Here is a 26,177-nt window from a genome sequence, read left to right as displayed (position 1 = left end):
CCCCGAGCGGAAGTGGCTGTGACTCCACTGATCGTCGGGACTACATTTCCCAGAATCCCCGGGACCCGCCTGCAAACGGACCAAAACTCCTCCGAGCGTTTGGACTAACACTCAGAATGCTGAGGGAAAAACGTCCAGAATCTCAACGTTCAGGGGAAGGCGTTGATACTCCGCGGTGCTCCTTGACTACGCTTTCCGAAATGCCCATGGGGAACGAATCCTATATCCCTGAGCGCCCAGTAGGGTATATGGACTGTGACCCTGAAAGTCGTCTTTCCTCCCTCTCCTTGAGTCCTTGAGTGAAAATACTGAACAGACAGGAATTCCTGAAGTCTAAACGCCTCCCAGGACTACAGGAATGTTATTGGAAAGAGAACAAACGAGGAGATACAACCTTGAAGAAATAAACAGGGAATGTCGGGGTCAGTAGTTAATTGAAAGAAGGCTAATGATTACTATAAACTGATAGTATGAGGCTAAAAGTTTAAAAAATGAGCAAAGTACAGTGGTTTGGGAGAGGCAATGAAGAACGAAGGTGCTGGCCCCTACTCCGGAAGCTGTGATACCACTGGTTTGCCCGGCAAAACAATCATCATTTGAGAGGGTCAGTGGGGAATCCCTGTCGCTATCTTCCTTCATTTACATTTTCATGGTATTCTGTCTACCGAAGAGGTAAAACACCAAATTTCAGGGGAACTCGTAAATTGCCCACTATTTCCAAGCAAGTATAACTGGTGAAACGTTTGGCATTGGTGTCAGACACCCAACGTCTATGATTTATTTAATGCAGTAGCATTGAGAAGGATCCTATATATGAGGGAACGTATTTGAGTTTCCTCCTTTATGTTTTTTGGTTAAAATGCCGTTATTATAGTTAGTAATTTGGAATCTGTCTTATGTTAGTTAATACGAATTAATAATAGAATAAAGCAAAATCAGAAAACAACCCATCTAAAATCCTTCTTGAAGATAACCAGATTTTTTCTCCCCATAAACATACATTAGCCTATTGATATGGTTTAGATCTGTGTCCCACCCAAATCTCGTGTTGAAATGTAATCCCTCATTTATGATGGGGGAGGTTTCTAATGCTTTAGCACCATTCCCTTAGTGCTGTTCTCCTGATGGAGTTCTTATGAGATCTGGTTGTTTAAAACTGCGTAGCACCTCCCTCTTTGTTCTTTTCCTCCAACTCTGGTCATGGAAGTGCTGGCTCCCTGGTCCCCTTCAACCATGGTTATAAGTTTCGTGAGGCCTCCCCAGAAGCCGAGCTGATGCTGCCGTTCTTCCTCTACAGCCTGCAGAACGCTGCATCAGCCGGTTAAACCTCTTTATAAATTATCCATACTCAGGTATTTCTTTATAGCAATGCAGAAATGGACTAATACACTTATCAATCTATATTTTTGGTTTTTAAAAACTAAGTCTCATGTTCTATATTTATTTTATAAACTAAAAAAAAAAGACCTTTCCATAATTTTGTTTACACATAAAAACAGGTTACTGTGCTAACCACCCAATGCCATACATCTCCCTCTCTGAAAATGTACTGACATTTCCATACTAGTTACAGCTGTATTGTTGCTCTAATATGCCCTTCAAATGATAAAATTTATTGAGATGATCCATCTTGGCCAAGCACCTGTAATCCCAGTACTTTGGGAGACCAAGGCTGGTGGATTACTTGAGGCCACGAATTTGAGGGCAGCCTGACCAACACAGTGAAATGCTGTCTCTACTAAAAATGCAAAAAATTAGCTGGCATGGCATGGTGGTGCATGCCTGTAATCCCAGCTGTTCAGGAGACTGAGGTACAAGAATCCCTTAAACCTGGGAGGCCGAGATCACACCACTACACTTCAGCCTGGCTGACAGAATGAGACACTGTCTCAGAAAAATAAAAATGGAAGGAAGAAAGGGAAGGAGGGAAGAAGGAAGGGAAGTGCACTCCAGCTGGGTGCACTGAACAAGACTATGACTCAAAAAGTAAAAAAGGAAGGAAGAAATATAAATCAATATCTTCTAAATAATTTTTTTAAAAATGTCCAGAGTTATATTTTTAACATTTTAATCTTCAGGGATTCCAACATTCAAGATTATGTCTTTCTGGATTATGATCAATTCCTGTCCTTAGTGTATGATCTCAGGATATACCAAATACTCGTTTTTATCCATTGTTGATGCTGCTAAACTTGAACAGTTGATTAAGGTGTTTCCAGAATTCTGCACTCTAAAATTATTTTTCCCCTAAAAAGTTACTACTAAATAAGTAGTAAAATTTTCACCAAATGGTGAAAAATTGAGATATTCCAACTCTTTCTGTGTTTATTTCTTGGCATTATACTCTAAGAAAAAGATTGCCATGTTTATTATTATTTTATTTTCAGGGATAGAGGGGTGGGAGGCAGGGTGGGGGACAGATGGGGTTTCACCATGTTGGCCAGACTGGTCTCCAACTCCTGACCTCAAGCGATCCGCCTGCTTTGGCCTTCCAAAATGCTGGGATTACAGGCATGAGCTACCACACCTGGCCAGAGAAATCCACTGATATTACTGAGGATCTCTTGTACATGACAAGTCACTTTCATGCTGCTGCTTTCAAGATGTTCCTTTGTCTTTTTTATTATAATGTGTCTCAATGTGGGTCTCTTTGGGTTTATCCTACTTGAAGTTCATTGAGATTCTTGGATTTGCAGATCCATGTGTTTCTCAAATTTGAGAAGTTTTTAGTGCTTTAGTTAAATAATCTTTCCATCCCTTTCTCCCTTCATCTAGGACTCCTATAAAGCATACATTGGTTCAGCCTGTATGACAGAGCAAGACTCTGTCTCAAAAAGACTGCAGGCCAGCTGGGTGCGGTGGTTCACGCCTGTAATCCCAACACTTTGGGTGTCCGAGGCGGGTGGATCACGAGGTCAAGAGATCGAGACCATCCTGCTCAACATGGTGAAACCCCGTCTCTACTAAAAATACAAAAAATTAGCTGGACTGGTGGCGCGTGCCTGTAATCCCAGCTATTCAGGAGGCTGAGGCAGGAGAATTGCCTGAACCCAGGAGGCAGAGGTTGCGGTGAGCTGAGATCGCGCCATTGCACTCCAGCCTGGGTAACAAGAGCGAAACTCCATCTCAAAAAAAAAGGAAGAAAGAAAAAAAAGACTGCAGGCCATAGTTTTCTAATACTATGTGCACAAAAAGTTAATATAACAGGCCTGAGACTGCAAATTCTGGAAAGGACTGCTTACAAGACTGGCTTTTAGCTGGTGTTAGGAAACATGAGGTTTGAGAGGGTTGTCACCATTCCATAACTGGTAGGCACGGTTCAAGTTATTTTGAACGCTTGCTCCCCTTCTTGGAGTCTAGAATCTTGATCTGTACCAGAGGGATGGTACCTACATGATCAGTCCCAATAAGAACCTTAAGTATGGGTTGATAATAAACATCCATTGTAGACATTTCACAAGTACTATCACAATTCAATACTGGAGGAAATGAGACCTGTTACTCCATGCACAAAGGATCTTTACAAATTTGTATCTGATTCCCTCCAGATATTGTCTAAGAACCTTTTCCCTTTACTATTTGTATCCCGTCACTATAAAATAGTCATGATTACAACTATTCTTTTTTTTTTTTTTTTTGAAACAGTTTCGCTCTTGTTGCCCAGGCTGGAGTGCAATGGCGCAATCTTGGCTCACGGCAACCTCCGCTTCCTGGGTTCAGGCAATACTCCTGCCTCAGCCTCCTGAGTAGCTGGGATTACAGGCACACGCCACCATGCCCAGCTAATTTTTTTTGTTTTTTTAGTAGAGACGGGGTTTCACCATTTTGACCAAGTACAACTATATTCTTTTTTTCTTTTTTGAGATGGAGTTTCGCTCTTGTTACCCAGGCTGGAGTGCAATGGTGCGATCTCGGCTCACCGCAACCTCCACCTCCTGGGTTCAGGCAATTCTCGTGCCTCAGCCTCCCGAGTAGCTGGGATTACAGGCACGCGCCACCATGCCCAGCTAATTTTTGTATTTTTAGTAGAGACGGGGTTTCACCATGTTGACCAGGATGGTCTCTATCTCTTGACCTCGTGATCCAGCCGCCTCGGCCTCCCAAAGTGCTGGGATTACAGGTGTGAGCCACCGTGCCGGCCTATATTCTGAGTCCTCTTAGCAAATCACAGAACCTGAAGAGATTGTCTTAGGGACCTCCAACCCACTATGCAAATTGAGAAAGTATGGATCTTCATAAAGTATCTAGCATCCTGGAAAGATACAGTCTAGAACATTAAGTATAAAAATCAAATCTATCTCTAGTAGCCATTTTACTGAAGAAAGCATTTTAACCTAATGTACTCAAAATATCACCTTGGTGTCTATGAATGGAATGGCACTCAAACCTGCTTTGTCCTAACTGGTTCCACACTGTTAGAGGCCCGACTGCTGTCATGCTATTTTTCCCTACCCATATACACCTTTTCTTAAAAGAATCTTTATTGGCCGGGCGCGGTGGCTAAAGCCTGTAATCCCAACACTTTGGGAGGCCGAGGTGGGTGGATCACGAGGTCAAGAGATCGAGACCATCCTGGTCAACATGGTGAAACCCCGCCTCTACTAAAAATACAAAAATTAGCTGGGCATGGTGGCGTGTACCTGTAATCCCAGCTACTCAGGAGGCTGAGGCAGGAGAATTGCCTGAACCCAGGAGGTGGAGATTGTGGTGAGCCGAGATCACGCCATTGCACTCCAGCCTGGGTAACGAGTGAAACTCTGTCTCAAAAAAAAAAAAAGAATCTTTATTGATTTTTTTACATACACATGTATACCCCTTTTTTCTCTCTCCAGGATTTTTCCACTCCTTGACTTACACTTAAAGCAAGCTCACATGCATTATGTATGAGGGCAGCTGAAGACACTCACCAATTTTTCTCTATATTCAAACTGGATAATTTTTTTGTTTTGAAAACCAATTTCCACAATCCTATTCCTTAATTTTGAGTCATGTCATATTATTATAAGATAATTGGTACATATCCAAAGAAAAGGGAATCAGTATGTTAAAGAGTCTACCTCCCATGTTTATTGTAGCACTACTCACGATAGCCAAGAAATAGGCCAAGATATGTAATTAACCTACGCGTCCACTGGATGAATGAATAAAGAAAATGTGGCAAATATACACATCAGAGTATTACTTAGCCATGAAAAATGACAAAATTCTGTCACAGCCAAGTGAATGAACCTTACAGGGCATTATATTAAGTGATATATGCCAGGCACAGAAAGGTAAATACCACATGTTCTCATGCATATGTGGAAGCTCAAAAAGTTAATTTCATGGAAGTAGAGAGTAGAATAGTAGTAGTTCTTAGAGGTGAGGAGGGAGGGTGGTAGCCAAAGGTTGGTTAATCAATGTAGAAATGCAGGTAGGAGGTAAGTTCTAGTATTTTACACCACTGCAGGGTGACTGTAATTAACAACTTATCATTTTCAGATAGCTAGAATAGTGAATTTTAAGGATTCCGAACACAATGATAAATGTTTGAGGTGAGTATGTTAATTATACTAATTTGATCATTATACATTATATATTTGTATTAACTATCACACTGTACCTCATAAACAAGTATAATAATTATGTGTCATTTAAAAATAATGACAAAAGCATATCAAGATTCAGACGCCTCTTGTAGCGCTTCCCACAGTCCTCACATTTAGATGGTTTCTCTCCACTTTGGTCTCTTTGTTGGTCTTTAAGGCATGAACTGTGCACAATGCTCTTCCCACAGTCCTCACACTGAAGTGGTTTTTCTCTACTGTGGAGTCTCTGATGGGTTAGATGAGTTGAGGCCCATCTGAAGCTCTTTCCACACTTCTCACACTTGTATGGTTTTTCCCCAGTGTGAACACTCTGATGGGAATGAAGCTGTGAATTCTCAGTAAATCTCTTCCCATACTCTTCACATTTGAATGGCTTTTCATCATCGTGGAGTCTCTTATGATTCAAAATACTTGAGGCCCGGCTGAAGCTCTTCCCACATTCTTTACAATTATAAGGTCTCTCTCCCGTGTGGACTCTCTGGTGCATGTCAAGATTAAACTTACTAATGTAGCCCTTCCCACACTCCTCACATTTGTATGGCTTTACTCCAGTGTGGACTCTGCGATGAGAATAAAGTTGTGAATTCTGAGTAAATCTTTTCCCACACTCTTCACATTTGAATGGTTTTTCTCCACTATGGACTCTACGATGGGTATAAAGTTGTGAATTCTGAGTAAATCTTTTCCCACACTCTTCACACTTGAATGGTTTTTCTCCACTGTGGATTCTCTGATGATTCAAAAGACATGAGGCCCAGCCAAAGCTCTTCCCACATTCCTTACAATTGTAGGGTTTCTCTCCTCTGTGGACCCTCTGATGAAAGTCAAGATCCAATCTCCTTTTGTAGCCCTTCCCACACTCCTCACATCTATATGGCTTTTCTCCACTGTGGGCTCTCTGGTGAGAATAACGCTGTGAATTTGTATAAAATCCCTTCCCACATTCTTCACATTTGAATGGTGTCTCTCCACTGTGGACTCGCACATGTCTTGAAAGACCTGAGGCCCATCTGAAGCTCTTTCCACACTCTTTACAATTATATGGCTTCTCCCCTGTGTGGTCTATCTGATGCTTATAAAGATCTTGCCTATAAATGAAGCGTTTTCCACATTCCTCACATTTGTACCGTTTCTCTCCTGTGTGAATCATGCGATGACTATTAAGTACTGATTTCAAACCAAAGCCCTTACCACATGTATCACATATGAATGGTTTCTCTCGCATGTGGACCATGGAGTGCCTATTAAGATTTGCTCTACTACGGAAGCTCTTATCACATATATCACATTTGAATGGCTTCTCCCCAGTATGGATTCTCTGATGTTCTTGAAGCTGGGAATCATGAATGAAGGCCTTCCCACATTCCTCACAAATATGAGGTTTCTCTCCTGTGTGTAATTTACGATGAACATAAAGTCCTGATCTACGACTAAAGCCTTTCCCACACTGCTCACATCTGAATGGTTTCTCTCCAGTGTGGATTCTCTGATGAATTTGCAGATGTGAGCTCTGATTGAATTCCTTACCACACACATCACAATTAAAGAGTTTCTCCCCCATGTGAACTCTCTGATGGATGCGAAGAGCTGAGCTGTAACAGAAACTCTTTCCACATTCATCACATGTATGAGACTTCTCTCTTGACTGCAATTGTTGATGAAGATCAAGGATGGTGACATCACTAAAGGATTTTTTACACTTCCCACCCTCAGAAGGTTTCTTTCCTTTGTGAATTATAGATAGTCTGGCATTAACCTGGCAGGGCATATCATCTTGTTTGGGGAACTGAGAGCTGTTTACCATGGAGTCTTGAAATCTGGTTAAGCCACTTGAAATTTGTTCCCAGGTTTGATGGCTAAACAACCCTTCATGTGTCCCTTGTTCTGGAACAGTTTCCATCTCAGTTTGGATCTTGCCTCCTATAACAACACAGAATTAAGAGATATGGATAAGTAAAGCCTTTATTCAGTGTTATCAAGATTTCATACTTAGAACACGGCCTGAAATTTTAATAAATACAGGGAATGTTCAGATTGTATTTTTTTAAAAGAGAGTGTCTCCCTCTGTCACCCAGGCTGGAGTGCAGGGACACGATAATGGCTCACTGTAGCATTGACCTCCTGGGCTGAAGTGATCCTCCCACCTCGGCCTCCTGAGTAGCTAGGACTACAGGCACATGCCATCATGACTAGCTAATTTTTACATTTTTTTGTAGGGATGGGGTCTTGCTATGTTGCCCAAGCTGGTCTTGAACTCCTGGCCACAAGTGATACTCCCATCTTGACCTCCCAAAGTGCTGGGATTATAGGCTTGAGCCACTGTGCCTAGCCAATGTGTTTTCCAAGTACACTATGGACTCTGGTTTGCATGAGACTAATTCAGAACCACACCAAGTGTCATCTGTGAAATACCTGGTAGAAATAAAACCTTGCATGGTAAATTATGTACACAGTGAAATATGAATCAAATGTGAACTTTAAGGAGAAGCTATAACATCATCAAAACTTTGTATGTTTTAGTTTGTATCATATATCCTTATGAATTAAAGAAATTATCCTAACTCACAAAGAAGCCTGGGTGATGTCCTCAGCATCCGAGAGGCAATCTCTAGATTCTTAAAATGTCATGCCTGAGGAGAGTATCTTTGTTTGCCCCGAGGTAGTAGGTCTAGTCGGTCACTCTAGACAGTGTAATAATCTGATTTAGAATTATGGGTGGCCCCACCTATGAGGAGAATGTGGTGCTCACTATGTGAGAAAGACCAACAGTGTGATTTATGGTGAGGTCATGTGGAATCAGTCAATCAGGAGACTGAGACTACTTTTATGGGAAAGCAATCAACCAATATTGGCTATGTAATTAACAAACAACAATCACTCTGAATACCAGGGGTCAGGAAAGCTTCCCTGATAGGCTTTCCTCCTGTCTAACCTCACACCTTAATCTTGGGGATATAATGCATCTTGATTCCACAGGGAGAGTACAATAAAAAGTTCTCATTGATACTTCCCTGAACTCTGTCTTACTTGATTTTTCTCGTAATTGTAATCTGTATTTTTCCCCTCTAAAAATGCATAGCTTTAAGAATATGGAAAATGGGCCGGGCGTGGTGGCTCACACCTATAATCCCAGCACTTTGGGAGGCCGAGGCGGGTGGATCACAAGGTCAAGAGATCGAGACCATCCTGGTCAACATGGTGAAACCCCGTCTCTACTAAAAATACAAAAATTAGCTGGGCATGGTGGCACGTGCCTGTAATCCCAGCTACTCGGGAGGCTGAGGCAGGATTGCTTGAACCCAGGAGGCGGAGGTTGCGGTGAGCCGAGATCACGCCATTGCACTCCAGGCTGGGTAACAAGAGTGAAACTCCGTCTAAAAAAAAAAAAAAAGAATATGTAACATGAAGGCAATTTGAGGAAACCACTGAATTTGTCATTGGCATGAAGTGACAGCAATCTTTAGTGAGCTGTCACTTTTAACTTTGTAGTTGGTTAAGCTCTTCACAATACTAAATATCAAATACCTAGGAGTATTTATGTCTATATATTCAGAGTATTCCTGCACAATAATTTTTACAGAACATGTATAGTTCATCTAATTTTGCTGGGCTGATATGAACAATAACTTGGTTATCTGAAATAGAAAAGTATCAGAAACCTTCGGTTTTTATGGGAATCTGAAAGGCTGGACCCAACAGAAATACACAAAGGGAGATGCCCCTGATGCGACAGTGAAAGTTGGTAAGATCACCTGGAATGAAAAGAACTAATGGGTCATGCCCTGGTTGGTTCCATGTGAAGTTATTGGAATGTCTCACTGAAAACAGACGGCAGAGCTGGATGCGGTGGCTCACACCTGTAATCCCAGCACTTTGGGAGGCTGAGGCAGGCGGATCACCTGAGGTCGGGAGTTTGAGACCAGCCTGACTAACATGGAGAAATCCCATCCCTACTGAAAATACAAAATTAGCTGGGCATGGTGGCCTGTAATCCCAGCTACTCAGGAGGCTGAGGCAGGAGAATTGCTTGAACTCAGGAGGTGGAGGTTGTGATGAACAGAGATCATGCCATTGCACTCCAGTCTGGGCAACAAGAGCGAGACTCCATTTCAAAAAAGAAAAAAGAAATAAAGAAAGAAAACAGATGGCAGAAAAAAGATTATGTAAAGAAATAGACCTTCATGTCTATTTTCTTTCTTTCTGTTTTTTTTTTTTTAGACAGAGTCCAGCTCTGTCACCCACGCTGGAGTACAGTGGTGCGATCTTGGCTCACTGCCACCTCCGCCTCCCTGGTTCAAGTGATTCTCACACCTCAGCCTCCCAAGTAGCTGGGACTACAGGTGTGTGCCACCACAGCTGGCTAACTTTTTGTATTTTCAGAAGAGATGTGGTTTCACTGTGTTACCCAGGATAGTCTTGATCTACTGACTTCGTGATCCACCTGTCTCGGCCTCCCAAAGTGCTAGGATTACAGGTGTGAGCCACCACTCCCAGCTTATACCCATTTTCCAAAATAAACACTACAGACTCTTAGTGAACTTTAAAATAAATCCAAAACCTTCTAAAAAGCATTTAGAAAAACCAGAATAGAAATTATAACAACATTGTGACAAACAGGCAAGGTGGCATTATATGAAATGTCTGCTAAAGGTACTCATACACATCTACAGGCACAAAAAATTTTCATACTGGATATGGTGAAATATATTTCGTACTATGGCTTATGCTCATAAAACATGGAAAATCTTGGTCAAGATATTACCACATTCTGAATTAACTAAATCAATCAAATGGAAAGTTAATTTTCAATAGCTGAATCTTAGGAAACATTAGTAAATTAGTATATACCTAGTGCTGCACATTAGTACACAGCTATACTAATAAATAAATAAATAAATAAATCCCTGATAAGAGATTTTTGAGAAGAAGGGGGAGTCTCTTTCAGGATGTTTATATTTTGAGAGGGCAGTTTCCTGATTCTTTCAAGGATATAAAGTTCACCAGTACAAAATACAGCACTATGTCTCCATACAAAGAAAAGGAAAATTGTATGAAATCTATATTCTTTAACATGTTTAACGATTACATTTGTAAAAAATAAAGATGCAGAAATCTATATCACATTATTAAACAAAGATGACTAGAAATATAGGCAACATTTGGGTGTGTGACTTATGTCACCCTTATCCACATTCTTTTCACTCTAGGAGAAGGACAGAGAAACCTGGGGTGGTGATGTGCGGAGACGGGAAGAGGTCAACTGGCTGCAGATGAGTAAGTCTCTCAAAGGAAGGGTAGCTGGAAAGCTGGTTATCATCTGAGACATCAGGAAATTGAAATTTTTCCCCTCGTATACAAGAGCTGTTTCAGAATTAGACATCAGAATCCTCATTTGAAAAGGGCTTTTTTTTTTTTTTGAGACGGAGTTTCCCTCTTGTTAGCCAGGCTGGAGTGCAATGGCGAGATCTCAGCTCACAACCTCCGCCTCCTGGGTTCAAGCAATTCTCCTGCCTCAGCCTCCCGAGTAGCTGGGACTACAGGCACGCGCCACCATGCCCAGCTAATTTTTGTATTTTTAGTAGAGACGGGGTTTCACCTTGTTGACCAGGATGGTCTCGATCCCTTGACCTCGCGATCCACCTGCCTCAGCCTCCCAAAGTGCTGGGATTACAGGCGTGAGCCACCGCGCCTGGCCTGAAAAGGGTTTTTTCGGCCAGGCATGGTGGCTCACGCCTGTAATCCCAGCACTTTGGGAGGCTGAGGCAGATGGATCGCCTGAGGTCAGGAATTTGAGAATAACCTGGCCAACATGGTGAAACTCTGTCTCTACTAAACAAAAAAATTAGCTAGGCATAGTGGCACACACATGTAATTCCAGCTACTCAGGAGGCTGAGGCAGGAGAATTGCTTGAACCTGGGACACAGAGGCTGCAATGAGCAGAGATGGTGCCATTGCACTCTAGACTGTGTGACAGAGCATGACTCTGTCTCAAAAGAAAAAGATAAAAAAAGGTTTCTTTCCACAGATGAATATGCTCCCTACAAAAAGCTCCAAGACAAGATCATCATGGCAGACGGAAGGCAGGACTAGACTGCAGTACCGACTCATATGGACAGAATAGCGTACAGAGGCTCCCATTGTGAATTTTACCTCTAGATTGACTGCAAGAACAAACCAGCAATCCTAAGAGGTCACACAGACCCTCTGAAGGAAGCAGACTGCTCCTGCAGGACCCTGGAGACACCCCAAATACTGTGAATGTCCCAACTGTGGAAGTGAGAAAGAGCCTCTTGTCCTGAACACATAACCTCACTGGAGAAACTGAAGGTCTTTTTGTGGCATTAGTTTCTGACCTTAGCTGGAGTTTTAGTCAATTTAGAGAGCTGAGCAAGATACAGGGGTAGATGAAGCAGGAGAAAGGCATTGAGACCTTGTTGGGTCCCAAAGCAGGTCATTCTTGCCTGGCACCACAGGGATATATCAGGAGGGTGGCCAGCAGAGCAGGGCATGGGGAATTCCACAGGGAGAAAGAAGTATCCAGATGAACTCTGTAACAATTTGAATGGGGCAAGAAGCCTCCCGGCCAGAATCCAATGTGCAGACTCCATAGGCAGGGGAAGAACCAAGCCCTTTTCTTTTGCAGCTGAGAGGTGAGTAGCTTGGGGCAGGTTCTCAAGCCCAGCTTGCTCACCGCCTGGAAACAGACTCGAGGCTATTGGCGGGAGCGTGGTGTGAGTGTGACCAGCCCTTTGGTTTGCATGGGAGCTGGGTGAGGCCTGTGACTGCCAGCTTTCCCCTACTTCCCTGACAACCTGCATGACTCAGCAGAAGCAGCCATAATCCTCCTAGGTACACAACTCTAGTGACCTGGGAACCTCACCTACCTCCCCAACAGCAGCTGCAGCAAGACCCACCCAAGGAGAGTTTGAGCTCAGATATGCCTAGCCCTCTCCCAACCTAATTAGGTCCTTCCCTATCCACCCTGGTAGCTGAAGACAAAGGGCATATAATCTTGGGAGTTCTAGGGCCTTACCCACTGCTGATGCTCTCCATACTATGATAGCTGATGCTTTCCGGAAAGTGACACCTCCTGGCAGGAGGCCAACCAGCAGAAAAATAGAGCATTAAACCACCAAAGCTAAGAAACCTCACCAAGTCCATTGCACACCACTCCCCTAACCTGGCCACCTCCCCTGGAACAGGCTGAGAGACCCACAGACAGTTCACATTACAGGACTCTACGCAGACAGCCCCCAGTACCAGTCCAGAGCCAGGTGGACTTGCTGGGTGGCTAGACCCAAAAGAGAGAAAACAATCACTGCAGTTTGGACAATACATCCATAGGAAAAGGGGAAGAGTACTACATCAAGGGAACATCACGTGGAACAGAAGAATCTTAACAACAGCCTTCAGCCCTAGACCTTTTCTCTGACAGAGCCTACTCAAATGAGAAGGAACCAGAAAACCAACTCCTGTAATATGACAAAACAAGGCACTTTAACATCCACCAAAAAATCACACGAGTTTACCAGCAATGGATCCAAACCAAGAAGAAATCCCTGATTTACCTGAACAAAAATTCAGGAGGTTAGTTATTAAGCTAATCAAGGAGGCATCAGAGAAAGATGAAGCCTAGTGCAAGGAAAAAAAAAAAAAAAAAAAAAAAAAAGGATAAAATAAGTGAAGGGAGAAATATTCAAGAAAATAGATAGCCTAAAGAAAAAACAATAAAAAAAATTCAGAAAACATTGGACACAACTATAGAAATGCAAAATGCTCTAGAAAGTCTCGGCAATAGAATTGAACAAGTAGAAGAAAGAAGTTCAGGGCCTGAAGACAAGTTCTTTAAATTAACCCAATCCAACAAAGACAAAGAAAAAATAATAGGAAAATATGAACAAAACCTCCAAGGAGTCTGGGAGTACGTTAAATGACTAAACATAAGAACAATTAGTGTTCCTGAGGAAGAAGAGAATTCTAAAAGCTTGGAAAACATATTTGGGAAAATAATCGAGGAAAACTTCCCCAGCCTTGCTAGAGACCTAGACATCCAAATATAACAAGCACCAAGAACACCTGGGAAATTCATTGCAAAAAGATCGTTGCCTACACACATTGTCATCAAATTATCCAAAGTTAAGATGAAGGAAAGAATCTTAAGAGCTGTAAGACAGAAGCTCCAAGTAACCTATAAAGGAAAATCTATCAGATTAATAGCAGATTTCTCAATAGAAACCATACACACTAGAAGGGATTAGAGCCCTATCATCAGCCTTCTCAAACAAAACAATTATCAGGCAGGAATTTTGTAACCAGCAAAACTAAGCATCATATATGAAGGAAAGATAGCGTCTTTTTCAGACAAATGCTGAGAGATTTGCTACTACCAAGCCACCACTACAGGAACTGCTAAAAGGAGCTCTAAATCTTAAAACAAATCCTGGAAACACATCAAAACAGAACTTCTTTAAAGAATAAATCACACAGGACCTATAAAACAAAAATACATATTAAAAAGCAAAAACAAAAACACCAAAGTAGACAGGCAATAAATAGCAGGATGAATGCAACCGTACCTCACATGTCAATACTAACATTGAATGTAAATGGTCTAAATGATCCACTTAAAAGATGCAGAACTGCAGAATGGATAAGAGCTCACCAACCAACCATCTGCTGCCTTTGGGAGACTCACCTAACATACAGGACTCATATAAACTTAAAGTAAAAGGATGGAAAAGGCATTTCATGCAAATGGACACCAAAAGCAAGCAGGGGTAGCTCTTTATAACAAACTTTAAAGGAACAGCACTTAAAAGAGACAAAGAAGGATATTATATACTGGTAAAAGGGCTTGTCCAACTGGAAAACATCACAATCCTAAGCATACATGCACCTAACACTGGAGCTCCCAAATTTATAAAACAGTTATTAACAGACCTAAGAGATGTGGTAGACAGCAACACAATAATAGTGGGGGACGTCAATCCTCCACTGATAGCACTAGACAGGTCATTAAGACAGAAAGTCAATAAAGAAACAAGGGATTTAGGGGAGAAATGCCAGATATAGGTGATGGGGAGGAAGGCAGAAAATCACACTGCCATGTGTGTACCTATGCAACAATCTTGCATGTTCTTCACATGAACCCCAAAATCTAAAATGCAATAATTAAAAAAAAGAAAGAAAGAAACAAGGGATTTAAACCATATCTTAAAACAAATGGATCTAACAGATATATACAGAACATTTCATCCAACAACCGCAGAATACACATTCTATTCAACAGCACATGGAACTTTCTCCAAGACAGACCATATGATCGGCCATAAAATGAGCCTCAATTAATTTAAGAAAATTGAAATATCAAGCCCTCTCTCAGACCACAGTGGAATAAAACTGGAAATCAATTCCAAAAGGAACCTTCAAAACCCTGCAAATACATGGAAATTAAATAACCTGCTCCTGAATGAGCATTGGATAAAAAACGAAATCAAGATGGAAATTAAAAAATTATTCAAACTGAACAACAATAATGACACAACCTATCAAAATCTCTGGGATACAGCTAAGGTGGTGTGAGAGGAAAGTTCATAGCCCTAAATGCCCACAACAAAAAGACTGAAAGAGCACACACTTCCATTCTAAGATCACACCTCAAGGAACTAGAGAAACAAGAACAAACCAAACCCAAACCCAGCAGAAGAAAGGAAAGAACCAAGATCAGAGCAGGACTAAATGAAATGGAAACAACGACAACAAAAAATAAAAATAAAAAAGATAGGCCGGGCACGGTGGCTCACGCCTATAATCCCAGCACTTTGGGAGGCCGAGGCAGGTGGATCACGAGGTCAAGAGATCGAGACCATCCTGGTCAACAAGGTGAAACCACATCTCTACTAAAAATACAAAAATTAGCTGGGCATGGTGGCGCGCGCCTGTGGTCCCAGCTACTCGGGAGGCTGAGGCAGAAGAATTGCTTGAACCCAGACGGCGGAGGTTGCGGTGAGCCAAGATCATGCCATTGCACTCCAGTCTGGGTAACAACAGCGAAACTCCATCTCAAAAATAAAAAATAAAATAAAAAAATAAAAAAGATAAATGAAACAAAAAGCTGGTTATTTGAAAAGATAAATAAAATTGATAGGCCATTAGCAATATTAACCAAGAAAAGAAGCAAGATAATCAAATAACCTCATTAAGAAATGAAACAGCAAATATTACAATTGATACCACTGGAATACAAATGATCATTCAAGGTTACTAGAAACACCTTTACACACATAAACTAGAGAAGCTGGAAGAGGTGGATACATTCCTGGAAAAATGCAATGCTCCTAGCTTAAGTCAGGAAGAATTAGATACTCTGAACAGACCAGTAACAAGCAGCGAGATTGAAATGGGAATTTAAAAATTATAAACAAAAAAAGTCCAGGACCACACAGATTCACAGGAGAATTCTACCAGATGTGACACTATTTCGCAAGATAGAAAAAGAAGGAAGCCAGCATCATTCTATGAAGCCAGCATCACCCTTAAACCAAAACCAGAAAAGGACATAACCAAAAAAGAAAACTAAAGACCAATATCCTTGATGATCACAGATGCTAAGATCCTTAACAAAATAGTAGCTAACCTAATCCAACAACATATCAAAAAGTTAATCCATCATGATCAGGTAGGTTTCATGCCAGGGATGCAGGGATGGTTTAACATACCCAAGTCAATAAATGTGATACACCACATAAACAGAATTAAAAATAAAAATCACATGATCATCTCAATAGATGCAGAAAAAGCATTCGACAAAATCCAGCATCGCTTTATGATTAAAACTCTCAGGAAAATCAGCATACAAGGGACATACCTCAATGTAATGAAAGCCATCGATGACAAACCTACAGCAGACATAATACTGAATGGGGAAAAGTTGAAATCATTGCCTCTGAGAAGTGGAACAAGACAAGGATGCCCACTCTTACCACTCCTCAACACAGTACTGGAAGTCCTAGCCAAAGCAATCAGACAAGAGAAAGAAATAAAGGGCATCCACTTTGGCCAGGCACGGTGGCTCATGCCTATAATCCCAGCACTTTGGGAGGCCCACACAGGTGGATCACCTGAGGTCAGGAGTTTGAGGCCAGCCTGTCCAACATAGTAAAACCCCATCTCTACTAAAAATACAAAAATTAGCTGGGCATGGTGGCGCATGCCTGTAATCCCAGCTCTTGGAGGCTGAGGCAGGAGAATCACTTAAACCCAAGAGGCAGAGCTTACAGTGAGTAGAAATCATGCCATTGCACTCCAGCCTAGGCAACCAGAGCAAGACTCCATCTAAAGAAAAAAAAAAGAAAGAAAGAAAGGGCATTCAAATCAGTAAAGAAGAAGTTAAACTGTCACTGGTTGCTGATGATATGACTGTCTACCTTAAAACCCTAAAGACTCCTCCAGAAAGCTTCTAGAATTGATAAAAGAATTCAGCAAAGTTTCTGGATACAAGATTAATGTACACAAATCAGTAGCTCTTCTATACACTACCAGCAACCAAGCAGAGAATCAAATCAAGAACTCAACTCCTAATATAACAGCTGCAAACAACAGCAACAACAACAACAACAACTTAGGAATATGCCTAACCAAGGAGTCAAAAGACCTCTACAAGGAAAACTACAAAGCGCTACTGAAAGAAATCACAGAGACAAACATATGGAAACACATCCCATGCTCATAGATGGGTAGAATCAATATTGTGAAAATGACCATACTGCCAAAACCAAATTCAATCCCTATCAAAATATCACCATCATTCGTCATGGAATTAGAAAAAAAAAATCTAAAATTCATATGGAACCAAAAAAAGCCCGCATAACCAAAGCAAGACTAAGCAAAAACAAAAACAAATCTGGAGACATCACACTACCTGATTTCAAACTATACTATAAGACCATAGTCACCAAAACAGCGTGGTACTAGTATAAAAATAGGCACATAGATCAATGGAATAGAATAGAGAACCCAGAAATAATCCCAAATACTTAAAGCCGACTGATCTTGGACAAAGCAAACAAAAACATAAAGTGGGGAAAGGATACCCTTTTCAACAAATGGTGCTGGGATAATTGGCTAGCCACATGTAGGATAATGAAACTGGATCTTCATCTGTCACCTTACGCAAAAATCAACTCAAGATGGATTAAGGACTCAAATCTAAGATCTGAAACTATAAAAATTATAGAAGCTAACATTGGAAAAACCCTTCTAGACCTTGGCTTAGGCAAGGATTTAATAATTAAGAACCCAAAAGCAAATGCAATAAAAACAAAGATAAAGAGTTTTGGGACCTAATTAAACTAAAAAGCTTTTGCATGGCAAAAGGATAATCAGGAGAGCAAACAGACAACCCACAGAGTGGGAGAAAATTTTCACAGTCTGTACATCTGATAAAGGACTAGTAACTAGAATCTACAATGAACTCAAATAAATCAGTAAGAAAAAAACAAGGAACCCCACCAAAAAGTGGGCCAAGAACATGAATAGAGAATTCTCAAAAGAACATATACAGATGGCCAACAGACACATAAACAAAAAGCTCAAAATCACTAATGATCAGGAAATGCAAATCAAAACCACAATGTGATACCACCTTACTCCTGCAAGAATGGCCATAATCAAAAAATCAAAAAATAGTAGATGCTGATGTGGATGTAGTGATGGGGGAACACTTCTACACTGCTGGTGGGAATGTAAACTAGTACAGTCTACTGTAAGAATGTGGAAATTCCTTAAAGAACTAGAAGTATAACTACCATTTGATCCAGCAATCCTACTACTGGGTGTCTATACAGAGCAAAGAAGTCATTATATGAAAAACATAGCCAGAAAGTTGTGAGGAGAAAGAGTATTCTGGGCCGGGAAAGGTGGCTCATGCTTGTAATCCCAGCACTTTGGGAGGCTGAGGCAGATGGATCACCTGAGGTCAGGAGTTCAAGACCAGCCTGGTCAACGTGGTGAAACCCTGTCTCTACTAAAAATACAAAACAAACAAACAAAAAAAAATTAGCTAGGGATGGGGGTGTGTGCGCCTGTAATCCCAGCTACTTTGGGAGACTGAAGCAGGAGAATCGCTTGAACCCAGGAGGTGGAGGTTGCAGTGAGTGGAGATCACGCCATTGCACTCCTGCCTAGGCAACAAGAGCAAAACTCTGTGTCAAAAAAGAAAAAAAGAGTATTCTGATCAGAGAGAAGAGCAAGTAAGGGCTCTGAGGCAGAAGCTTTAGCAGTAGACAGAACAATGATTCATAAAAGATGCCCACATCCAGTCCCCAAGACCTATGACCATGTTATATTATACAGCAGGGGGGACACGGGTTGCAGATGCAATTAAGGCCACTAGTCAGCTAACCAGAAAGTGAGAAGGTCATTGTGGATCATCCAGGGGTAACCAGTACAATCACAAGGAACCTGAAAGGCAGGAACAGAGGCATAAGAAGAGTGGCAGAGTGAGCCTGACTATGGAAGAAGGGTCAGAAATGCAAACTAACTGCCTTAGAAGATGGAGGAAGGAAAACAAGAGCCACGGAGTGTGGACAGTGCCTAGAGACTGCTAAAGGAGTGTGGAGAGCCACGGAGTGTGGACAGTGCCTAGAGACTGCTAAAGGAGTGTGGACAGCCACGGAGTGTGGACAGTGCCTAGAGACTGCTAAAGGAGTGTGGACAGCCACCGAGTGTGGACAGTGCCTAGAGACTGCTAAAGGAGTGTGGAGAGCCACGGAGTGTGGACAGTGCCTAGAGACTGCTAAAGGAGTGTGGAGAGCCACGGAGTGTGGACAGTGCCTAGAGACTGCTAAAGGAGTGTGGACAGCCACGGAGTGTGGACAGTGCCTAGAGACTGCTAAAGGAGTGTGGACAGCCACCGAGTGTGGACAGTGCCTAGAGACTGCTAAAGGAGTGTGGACAGCCACGGAGTGTGGACAGTGCCTAGAGACTGCTAAAGCAAAGTAAAGGTTTACCCCTAAGAGCATCCGCAAAGAAACAAAGCCCTACAGACACCTTGATAATTGCCCAGTGAGATGTGTCAGACTTCAGGACCAAAGAACAGAAAGATAGTAAGTGTTTGTCGTTTAGTCCCCTAAATGTGTGGTCATTGGTTACTACAACAGTGTCCTTGGCAGGTCAGAGAAACAGCAGGGAGGACAATGTGGCTGGAAAGACAGGACAAGAAGGAGAGGACAGGAAATGTCGTCAGAGAGGCGGTGGGGGATGAACAGATCACATGGTCTCTAAAAGGCACTTAAAACTATTGTGACATAAGTAAACATAAGAAGCCAGAAAGGCTTTAGAGCCAAGGAATGGCTCTAAATGACTTAGATTTTCCAAGGACCACTTTGGCTGCCATGAGGAAAACAGATGTCAGGGTAGGAAAAGTGGGAGCAGGGCAAAAAGCCAAAAGTCAGCTGTAAAAATCCAGGAAGAAGGGTTGGCCATTTAGACCAGAGCAAGAGTTGGGCAACAGACAGAAGCAAAACAGACAGGAGAGTCACGTACAAGGACACACAAGTGCTTGCTTCTTACCTAAATTCCCTTCTTTTTGGGTTGCTGTCTCCACCATCCAGAACTTTTCTTCCCTGGGGAAGTGGAAAGTATCTCCATGGAATGGTTGATGCCCTGTGAACATGCAAAGTTGTATGCTTAATGCCAACATATCCTAGGGAAAAAAATCTAGGTAAAATTTACTTGAAACTTAGGTTCCTAATGCATACCCAAACTTGAACACTCTAGGATACAAAACCACTCCTGGGCCTGACACCCCCTTACAAAGGGTGCCTGTCCTCACCCACTGAGAGCAGGTTTCTGAAATTCTCCAGCATCACATCTTGGTACAGCTTCTTCTGGGCAGGGTCCAGCAATTGCAGCTCCTCCTCGGTGAAGACCACAGCCACATCCTTGAAAGTCACTGTCTCCTACAGCATCAAACATACGCAACTTCAAACTCATGGCCAATGACTACTGAGAGAGGGGTGGCACTGAGCGGAGGGGAAGGACAAGAAGCTGTTTTGAATCTTAAGAGACATAGGTCAACGTACAGATTTCCTTTTTTTTTTTTTTTTTTTTGAGACAGAATCTTGCTCCATTGCCCTACTCGAGTGCAGTGGCGTGATCTTGGCTCATTGCAACCTCCACCTCTAGGGTTCAAGTGATCCTCCCACCTCAGCCTCCCAAGTAGCTGGGATTACAGTTGCCTGCTACCATGCCTGGTTAATTTTTGTATTTTTAGTAGAGATGGGATTTCACCACATTGGCTAGGCTGGTCATGAACTCCTGACCTCAGGTGATCCACCTGCCTTGGCCTCCCAAAGTGCTGAGATTATAGGCATGAGTGACTCCGCCTGGCCAACTCATAGATTTCCTACTAATTCTGTCTGTATCCTGACAATGACTGATTTTCCTGAGCTCCACCAGAAATGCAATGATGGAAAAGACCTCCTGTAGCTTTACGTTGTATACTTACTCACTCTCCTTTTAAGTAACCCTTTAGGACTCTAAATGCAGCATCCTGGGCTACACGTACATAGGTTTCAATGAATCTTGCCAATTGCAACAGCAACATGTAGCATTTCAGTCCCAGTCTTGTTTGATAATTTCTATTGTTCTCTCTTATACTTGAACCCTGAATGTTATCATTTTTCTTTAATATCTGCCACCAAACTAAGAAGTTTGTGGTAACCTATGTGGAACAGCTATGCAGTACATCTTCTGTACTCTCAAGGCATAAACTATATACATTAATTGCAGCACTGAATGACATGATCTGCAGCCAGTGTGCCTAAGAGCACATCCCAAGGCTCTGTACCTTCCTGGTCACATGACCTTGAACCAGTTCACCTATTTATTCCCTCTCTTTAATAATTCTCATATTACAGTTTTTTCAGTGATTAAACAAGGAAACATATGGAGCATTGGAAAAGTTGATCTGTACAGACTAAATACCTAATAAGGATTAGTTTTCAAAAATTATTATCATCATTGTTGCCATCTATTTTACCTCATTTCATAACTGCATAGTATTCCAAAGAATTGATAATCTATTTTTAAACATACTTTAATTTTACATATGCTCATTAATACCAATCCTGTAAAAAAAGAACAGTTGAGGTAAATTTTACTCCTGTTTGACTATTTAAAATAATATTAAATGAAAATTAAAATGTCAATAAATAGGTATGTTTAAAATTGTGATCATATAATATCAGATCTCAATTTTTTATCAAACTCTAATCTTTCAAGAGGATACATGTATACTGATTTGTCTTACCATAACCAAGAGCAGGTTATCAAATTTCTCATGATTTTGGTAATCATATTAGGAAAAATTTAACAGTCTCACCTATTTGATTATAAATAATACCATCACCTTTCTTTTTTTTTTTTTTTTTTTTTTGAGACAGAGTTTTGCTGTTGTTACCCAGACTGGAGTGCAATGGCACGATCTTGGCTCACCGCAACCTCCGCCTCCTGGGTTCAAGCAATTCTCCTGCCTCAGCCTCCCGAGTAGCTGGGACTACAGGCGTGCACCACCATGCCCAGCTAATTTTTGTATTTTTAGTAGAGACAGGGTTTCACCTTGTTGACCAGGATGGTCTTGATCTCTTGACCTCGTGATCCACCCGCCTCAGCCTCCCAAAGTGCTGGGATTATAGGCGTGAGCCACGACGCCCAGCCCACCATCACCTTTTCAAACATTTATTGGCCATCTCAATTTCTCCTTTTAAGTTTGCCTGTCCTTTATTCATATTCCTTTGGACTTTTTTTCTATTCTGTATATAAGATTCTTATTTTGGATTTTGTCTTTTTCAGATATATAAGCAGTGAATATTTTTACTCTAGGCTGTTACATTTTCTGGTAACATTGTGTGAGGTATCCTTTACCATTCTGAATGTAAAGACTTTCTATAATGACTACGGTTATCACTGTCCTTGGGTGCCTGGAGCACTGGGTGCAACTGAGAAGGTATCAAGTCAGGAAGAAAGAAGGTCACACTGAAATGGGGCCTGGAGCAGTGCCACCTGTGGACACTGGCTCTCGGGTTGGCACAACACAACAGGCTATAACTACTTAACTGCTTTTTCACGCAATGATTATTGGAGGTGTTCAAACAGGAAGACCTAGATTCTGTTTCTCCCATGCCATATCTCTGTTGTTCTCCCTAAGTCTTCCCAAGACTGAGAAAAACATGTGAGAATATGAGTAATGAGATGAAATAGAGCCGGGCACAGTGGCTCACACCTGCAATCCCAGCACTCTGGGAGGCTGAGGCAGGCAGATCATCTGAGATCAGGAGTTTGAGACCAGCCTGGCCAAATGGTGAAACCCCATCTCTACTAAAATTATAAAAATTAGCCAGGTATGGTGGTGTGTGCCTGTAGTCCCAGCCACCTGGGAGGCTGAGGCAGGAGCATCACCTGAACCCCAGAGGCAGAGGTTGTAATGAGCTGAAATCAGGCCACTGCACTCCAACCTCAGCAACAAAGCAAGACTTCGTCTGAAAAGAAAAAAAGAAATTTTAACAGCAAGAGAGGCAAGCTCTACTCACCTTCAACGTGGTCATTTTTCCTCCTATTTCAGGGAATATGCAGAGTCCTGAGTGATGCAGTCTGAGGGAAAGCAGAATCCTGCCTCAAAAGTACCAGGGAAGGCAGAAAAAGAGACATGAAAGTGTGGCCAGGGATGCCATCCGCCAACACAAATGTGTGTTGTAAATTAACACATGTTCATAACAGCATTATTCATAGTAGTCCAAAACTGTACACAAACAAACCCTCCTTTGCATACATCAATAGACACACTGTGGCCCATTCATAGAATGGAATCTTATTTGGAAATTCAAAAGGATGAAGTACTGACTCATGCTACAACACGTATGAACTTCGGAAACATGATGCTATGTGGAAGAAGCCAGTCACATAGGAAGACCCACATACTGCATGATCCTATTTCTGTGAAATTCCAGAGTAGGCAAGTGTACACAATGAGAAAGTAGGTAGGTGGTCTCTGCATATTTGAGGTGAGAAAGAGGATTAACTAGAAATGAATGGGTACAAGGAGACTTAATGGGGAATGAAAATGATTTAAACTGAATTATGGTGATGTTTATTCCATTCTCAAAGTTCCCAAAAATCATTAAAATGTACACACGAAATGGGCAGACTCTATGATACATAGAATACACCTCAATAAAGTTGGACAAGGTATTGGTAATTGGTTTTTTTTTTTATTTTTTTTGAGATGGAGTTTTGCTCTTGTTTATTTTTTTTGAGACGGAGTGCAATGGCACAATCTTGGCTCACCGCAACCTCTGCCCCCTGGGTTCAGGCAATTCTCCTGCCTCAGCCTCCTGAGTAGCTGAGATTACAGGCACGTGCCACCGTGCCCAGCTAATTTTTTGTATTTTTAGTAGAGATGGGGTTTCACCTTGTTGACCAGGATGGTCTCGATCTCTTGACCTCGTGATTCACCTGCCTCGGCCTCCCGAAGTGCTGGGATTACAGGTGTGAGCCACCGCGCCCGGCCAGTATTGGTAATTGTTAATCCACATGCCATTTAACTTAATAAGACTGGATTCTGAATCTACACTGATAGAATATTTATAGTTGAATGAATGAATGAATATACAAATGAAAGAGGAGGGGAAGCTCACCTTTATAGTAGAATACCCACTAATAAACTTATTTCTCCATAAAAAAATGTATTTAACTAAAAGATTAGGAAGTGTATCTTGAGAGCAACTTGAATCTGTGTTCCTGGGGTAAAAAAAAAAAAATTCAAAATAACTTTACAATGCAGAAATCTGAGAAACTTGACTTTGGCCAAGTGAACAAAGTTAAGATCACCAATGAAGTGACAAACTGACAAATGGCCCCTGTTATGTTGCAATAAGAAATTTACTCCTTCGGGCTGGCCGAGTTGGCTCATGTCTGTAATGCCAGCACTTTGGGAGGCCAATGCGGGTGGATCACCTGAGGTTAGGAGTTTGAAATCAGTGTGACCAACATGGTGAAACCCTATCTCTACCAAAAATATAAAAACTAGCTGGTCATGGTGACAGGTACCTATAATCCCAGCCACTTGGGAGGCTGAGGCAGGAGAATAGCTCGAACCCAGAAGGTGGAGGTTGCAGTGAACCAAGATCGTGCCATACACTCCAACCTGGGCGACAAGAGTGAAAGTCTGTCTCAAAAAGAAAAGAAAAGAAATTTACCACTTCTGTGGTATTCCCGCAAAAATGCATACTTTGAAGCTAAACATGAAATACATCAGAACAACTCCAAGTGAACATCTTTGACCAAAATAACTTCATCTATATGCTTCAAAAAATAACAAGGACAAAACATCAAGAATAAAAAAGATGAAAACTATGCTATCTTTCAAGATTAAAGGAGACTAGAAAAACCTGACAACTGAAAGCAAGGCATGAAATTGGACTTTGAATGGGGTGAGGGGTGAAGTATAGGGAGCGGGATAGGTACAGTTAAAAGAGCTTCAATTAAAAAGAAGAACACAATTAAATCTGGAACTGTAGATTAGATGACATTTTATCTAATATATTTTCTAGTATTAATAGACGCCACAATTAGCTATTGGTAGTAGTTTTTAGTAGGTATATAATATAGATAACACTATTATGTAGTATAATATCTAATGTTGTATAGTATTTTACGTGACACCCTATAACCAGCACTTCCTAAGCGCCTCTTACCAAGACAGCCCGTGATTACCCTGGTATGTGGGCTTCCTTGCTGCAGAAAGTTAGAGTCAGCTGTCTCTGATTACAGGTCTGTTCTTGGTAGTATTTTGCTGATGCGCGTCAAACCAAATGGCAAAATTGGGTAAAGAGTAAATGAAAGCTTCTAATATTACATGATTTTTGCCACTTTTCTATAGGCTTCAAATGATATGAAAATAAAGTGTTAAAATATCAGTAAGCATTAATAGGAATAATAATAATGGATGAACATGACATCATATGGCAGTTTCACTAGTTATTTCTCTCTCGATGGTATTTGGAAATGTCCATAGTTAAATACTTAAGAGAGAACATTTTAAAATATTTTTTAAAAATGTTAAAATATTTATAAATAACTATACAAGTATACACAAAGGAAGACGAAGAAGAAATACATTAGAAGCTGAACGGTTACTTTTTTTTTTGAGATGGAGTCTCACTCTGTCGCCTAGGCTGGAGTGCAATGGTGCCATCTCTGCTCACTGCAACTTCCGCCTCCCGGGTTTAAGCAATTCTCTTGCCTCACCCTCCTGGGTAACTAGGACTACAGGCGCATGCCACCATGCCCGGCTAATTTTTTGTACTTTTAGTACAGACGGGGTTTCACCGTGTTAGCCAGGATGGTCTCGATATCCTGACCTCGTGATCCGCCTGCCTTGGCCTCTCAAAGTGCTGGGATAACAGGTGTGAGCCACTGTGAGCGGCTTTTTTTTTTTTTTGAGACGAAGTCTTGCTCTTCTGCCCAGGATAGAGTGTAGTGGCACGATCTTGGCTCACTACAACCTCCGCCTCCCGGGTTCAAGCAAT

At 41.6% G+C, this 26,177-nt stretch overlaps 1 protein-coding gene and 1 long non-coding RNA gene across 13 annotated transcripts in view; one reads left to right on the top strand and one right to left on the bottom strand.

Annotated features, from left to right (window-relative positions):
- The first annotated feature begins 71 nt into the window (after nucleotides 1-71).
- Nucleotides 72-18,342, top strand: LOC118150306 (uncharacterized). Its single transcript, XR_004738411.3, has 3 exons — nucleotides 72-604; nucleotides 10,796-10,862; nucleotides 11,615-18,342. It is a non-coding gene; the product is annotated as an uncharacterized LOC118150306 (long non-coding RNA).
- LOC144576459 (zinc finger protein-like) overlaps nucleotides 5,045-26,177 on the bottom strand; it is a 51,059-nt gene continuing 29,926 nt past the window's right edge. For 2 of the 12 annotated variants that reach the window (XM_078360004.1, XM_078360003.1), the window contains one exon: nucleotides 23,183-23,259. In XM_078360004.1, coding sequence (XP_078216130.1) covers nucleotides 23,204-23,259 — 56 coding nt within the window. In that variant the 3' untranslated portion in view covers nucleotides 23,183-23,203. Of the gene's footprint in view, nucleotides 7,509-8,842; nucleotides 8,963-20,160; nucleotides 20,254-20,422; nucleotides 20,550-23,180; nucleotides 23,264-24,284; nucleotides 24,388-26,177 lie in introns of those variants that run through there. The other 10 variants (XM_078359980.1, XM_078359977.1, XM_078359975.1 and 7 more) reach the window with 10 other exon arrangements.

The sequence above is a fragment of the Callithrix jacchus genome, chromosome 22, assembly GCF_049354715.1.
Source record: "Callithrix jacchus isolate 240 chromosome 22, calJac240_pri, whole genome shotgun sequence".
Taxonomy (NCBI): domain Eukaryota; kingdom Metazoa; phylum Chordata; class Mammalia; order Primates; family Cebidae; genus Callithrix; species Callithrix jacchus.
This window is presented reverse-complemented; position numbering and strand designations above follow the sequence as displayed.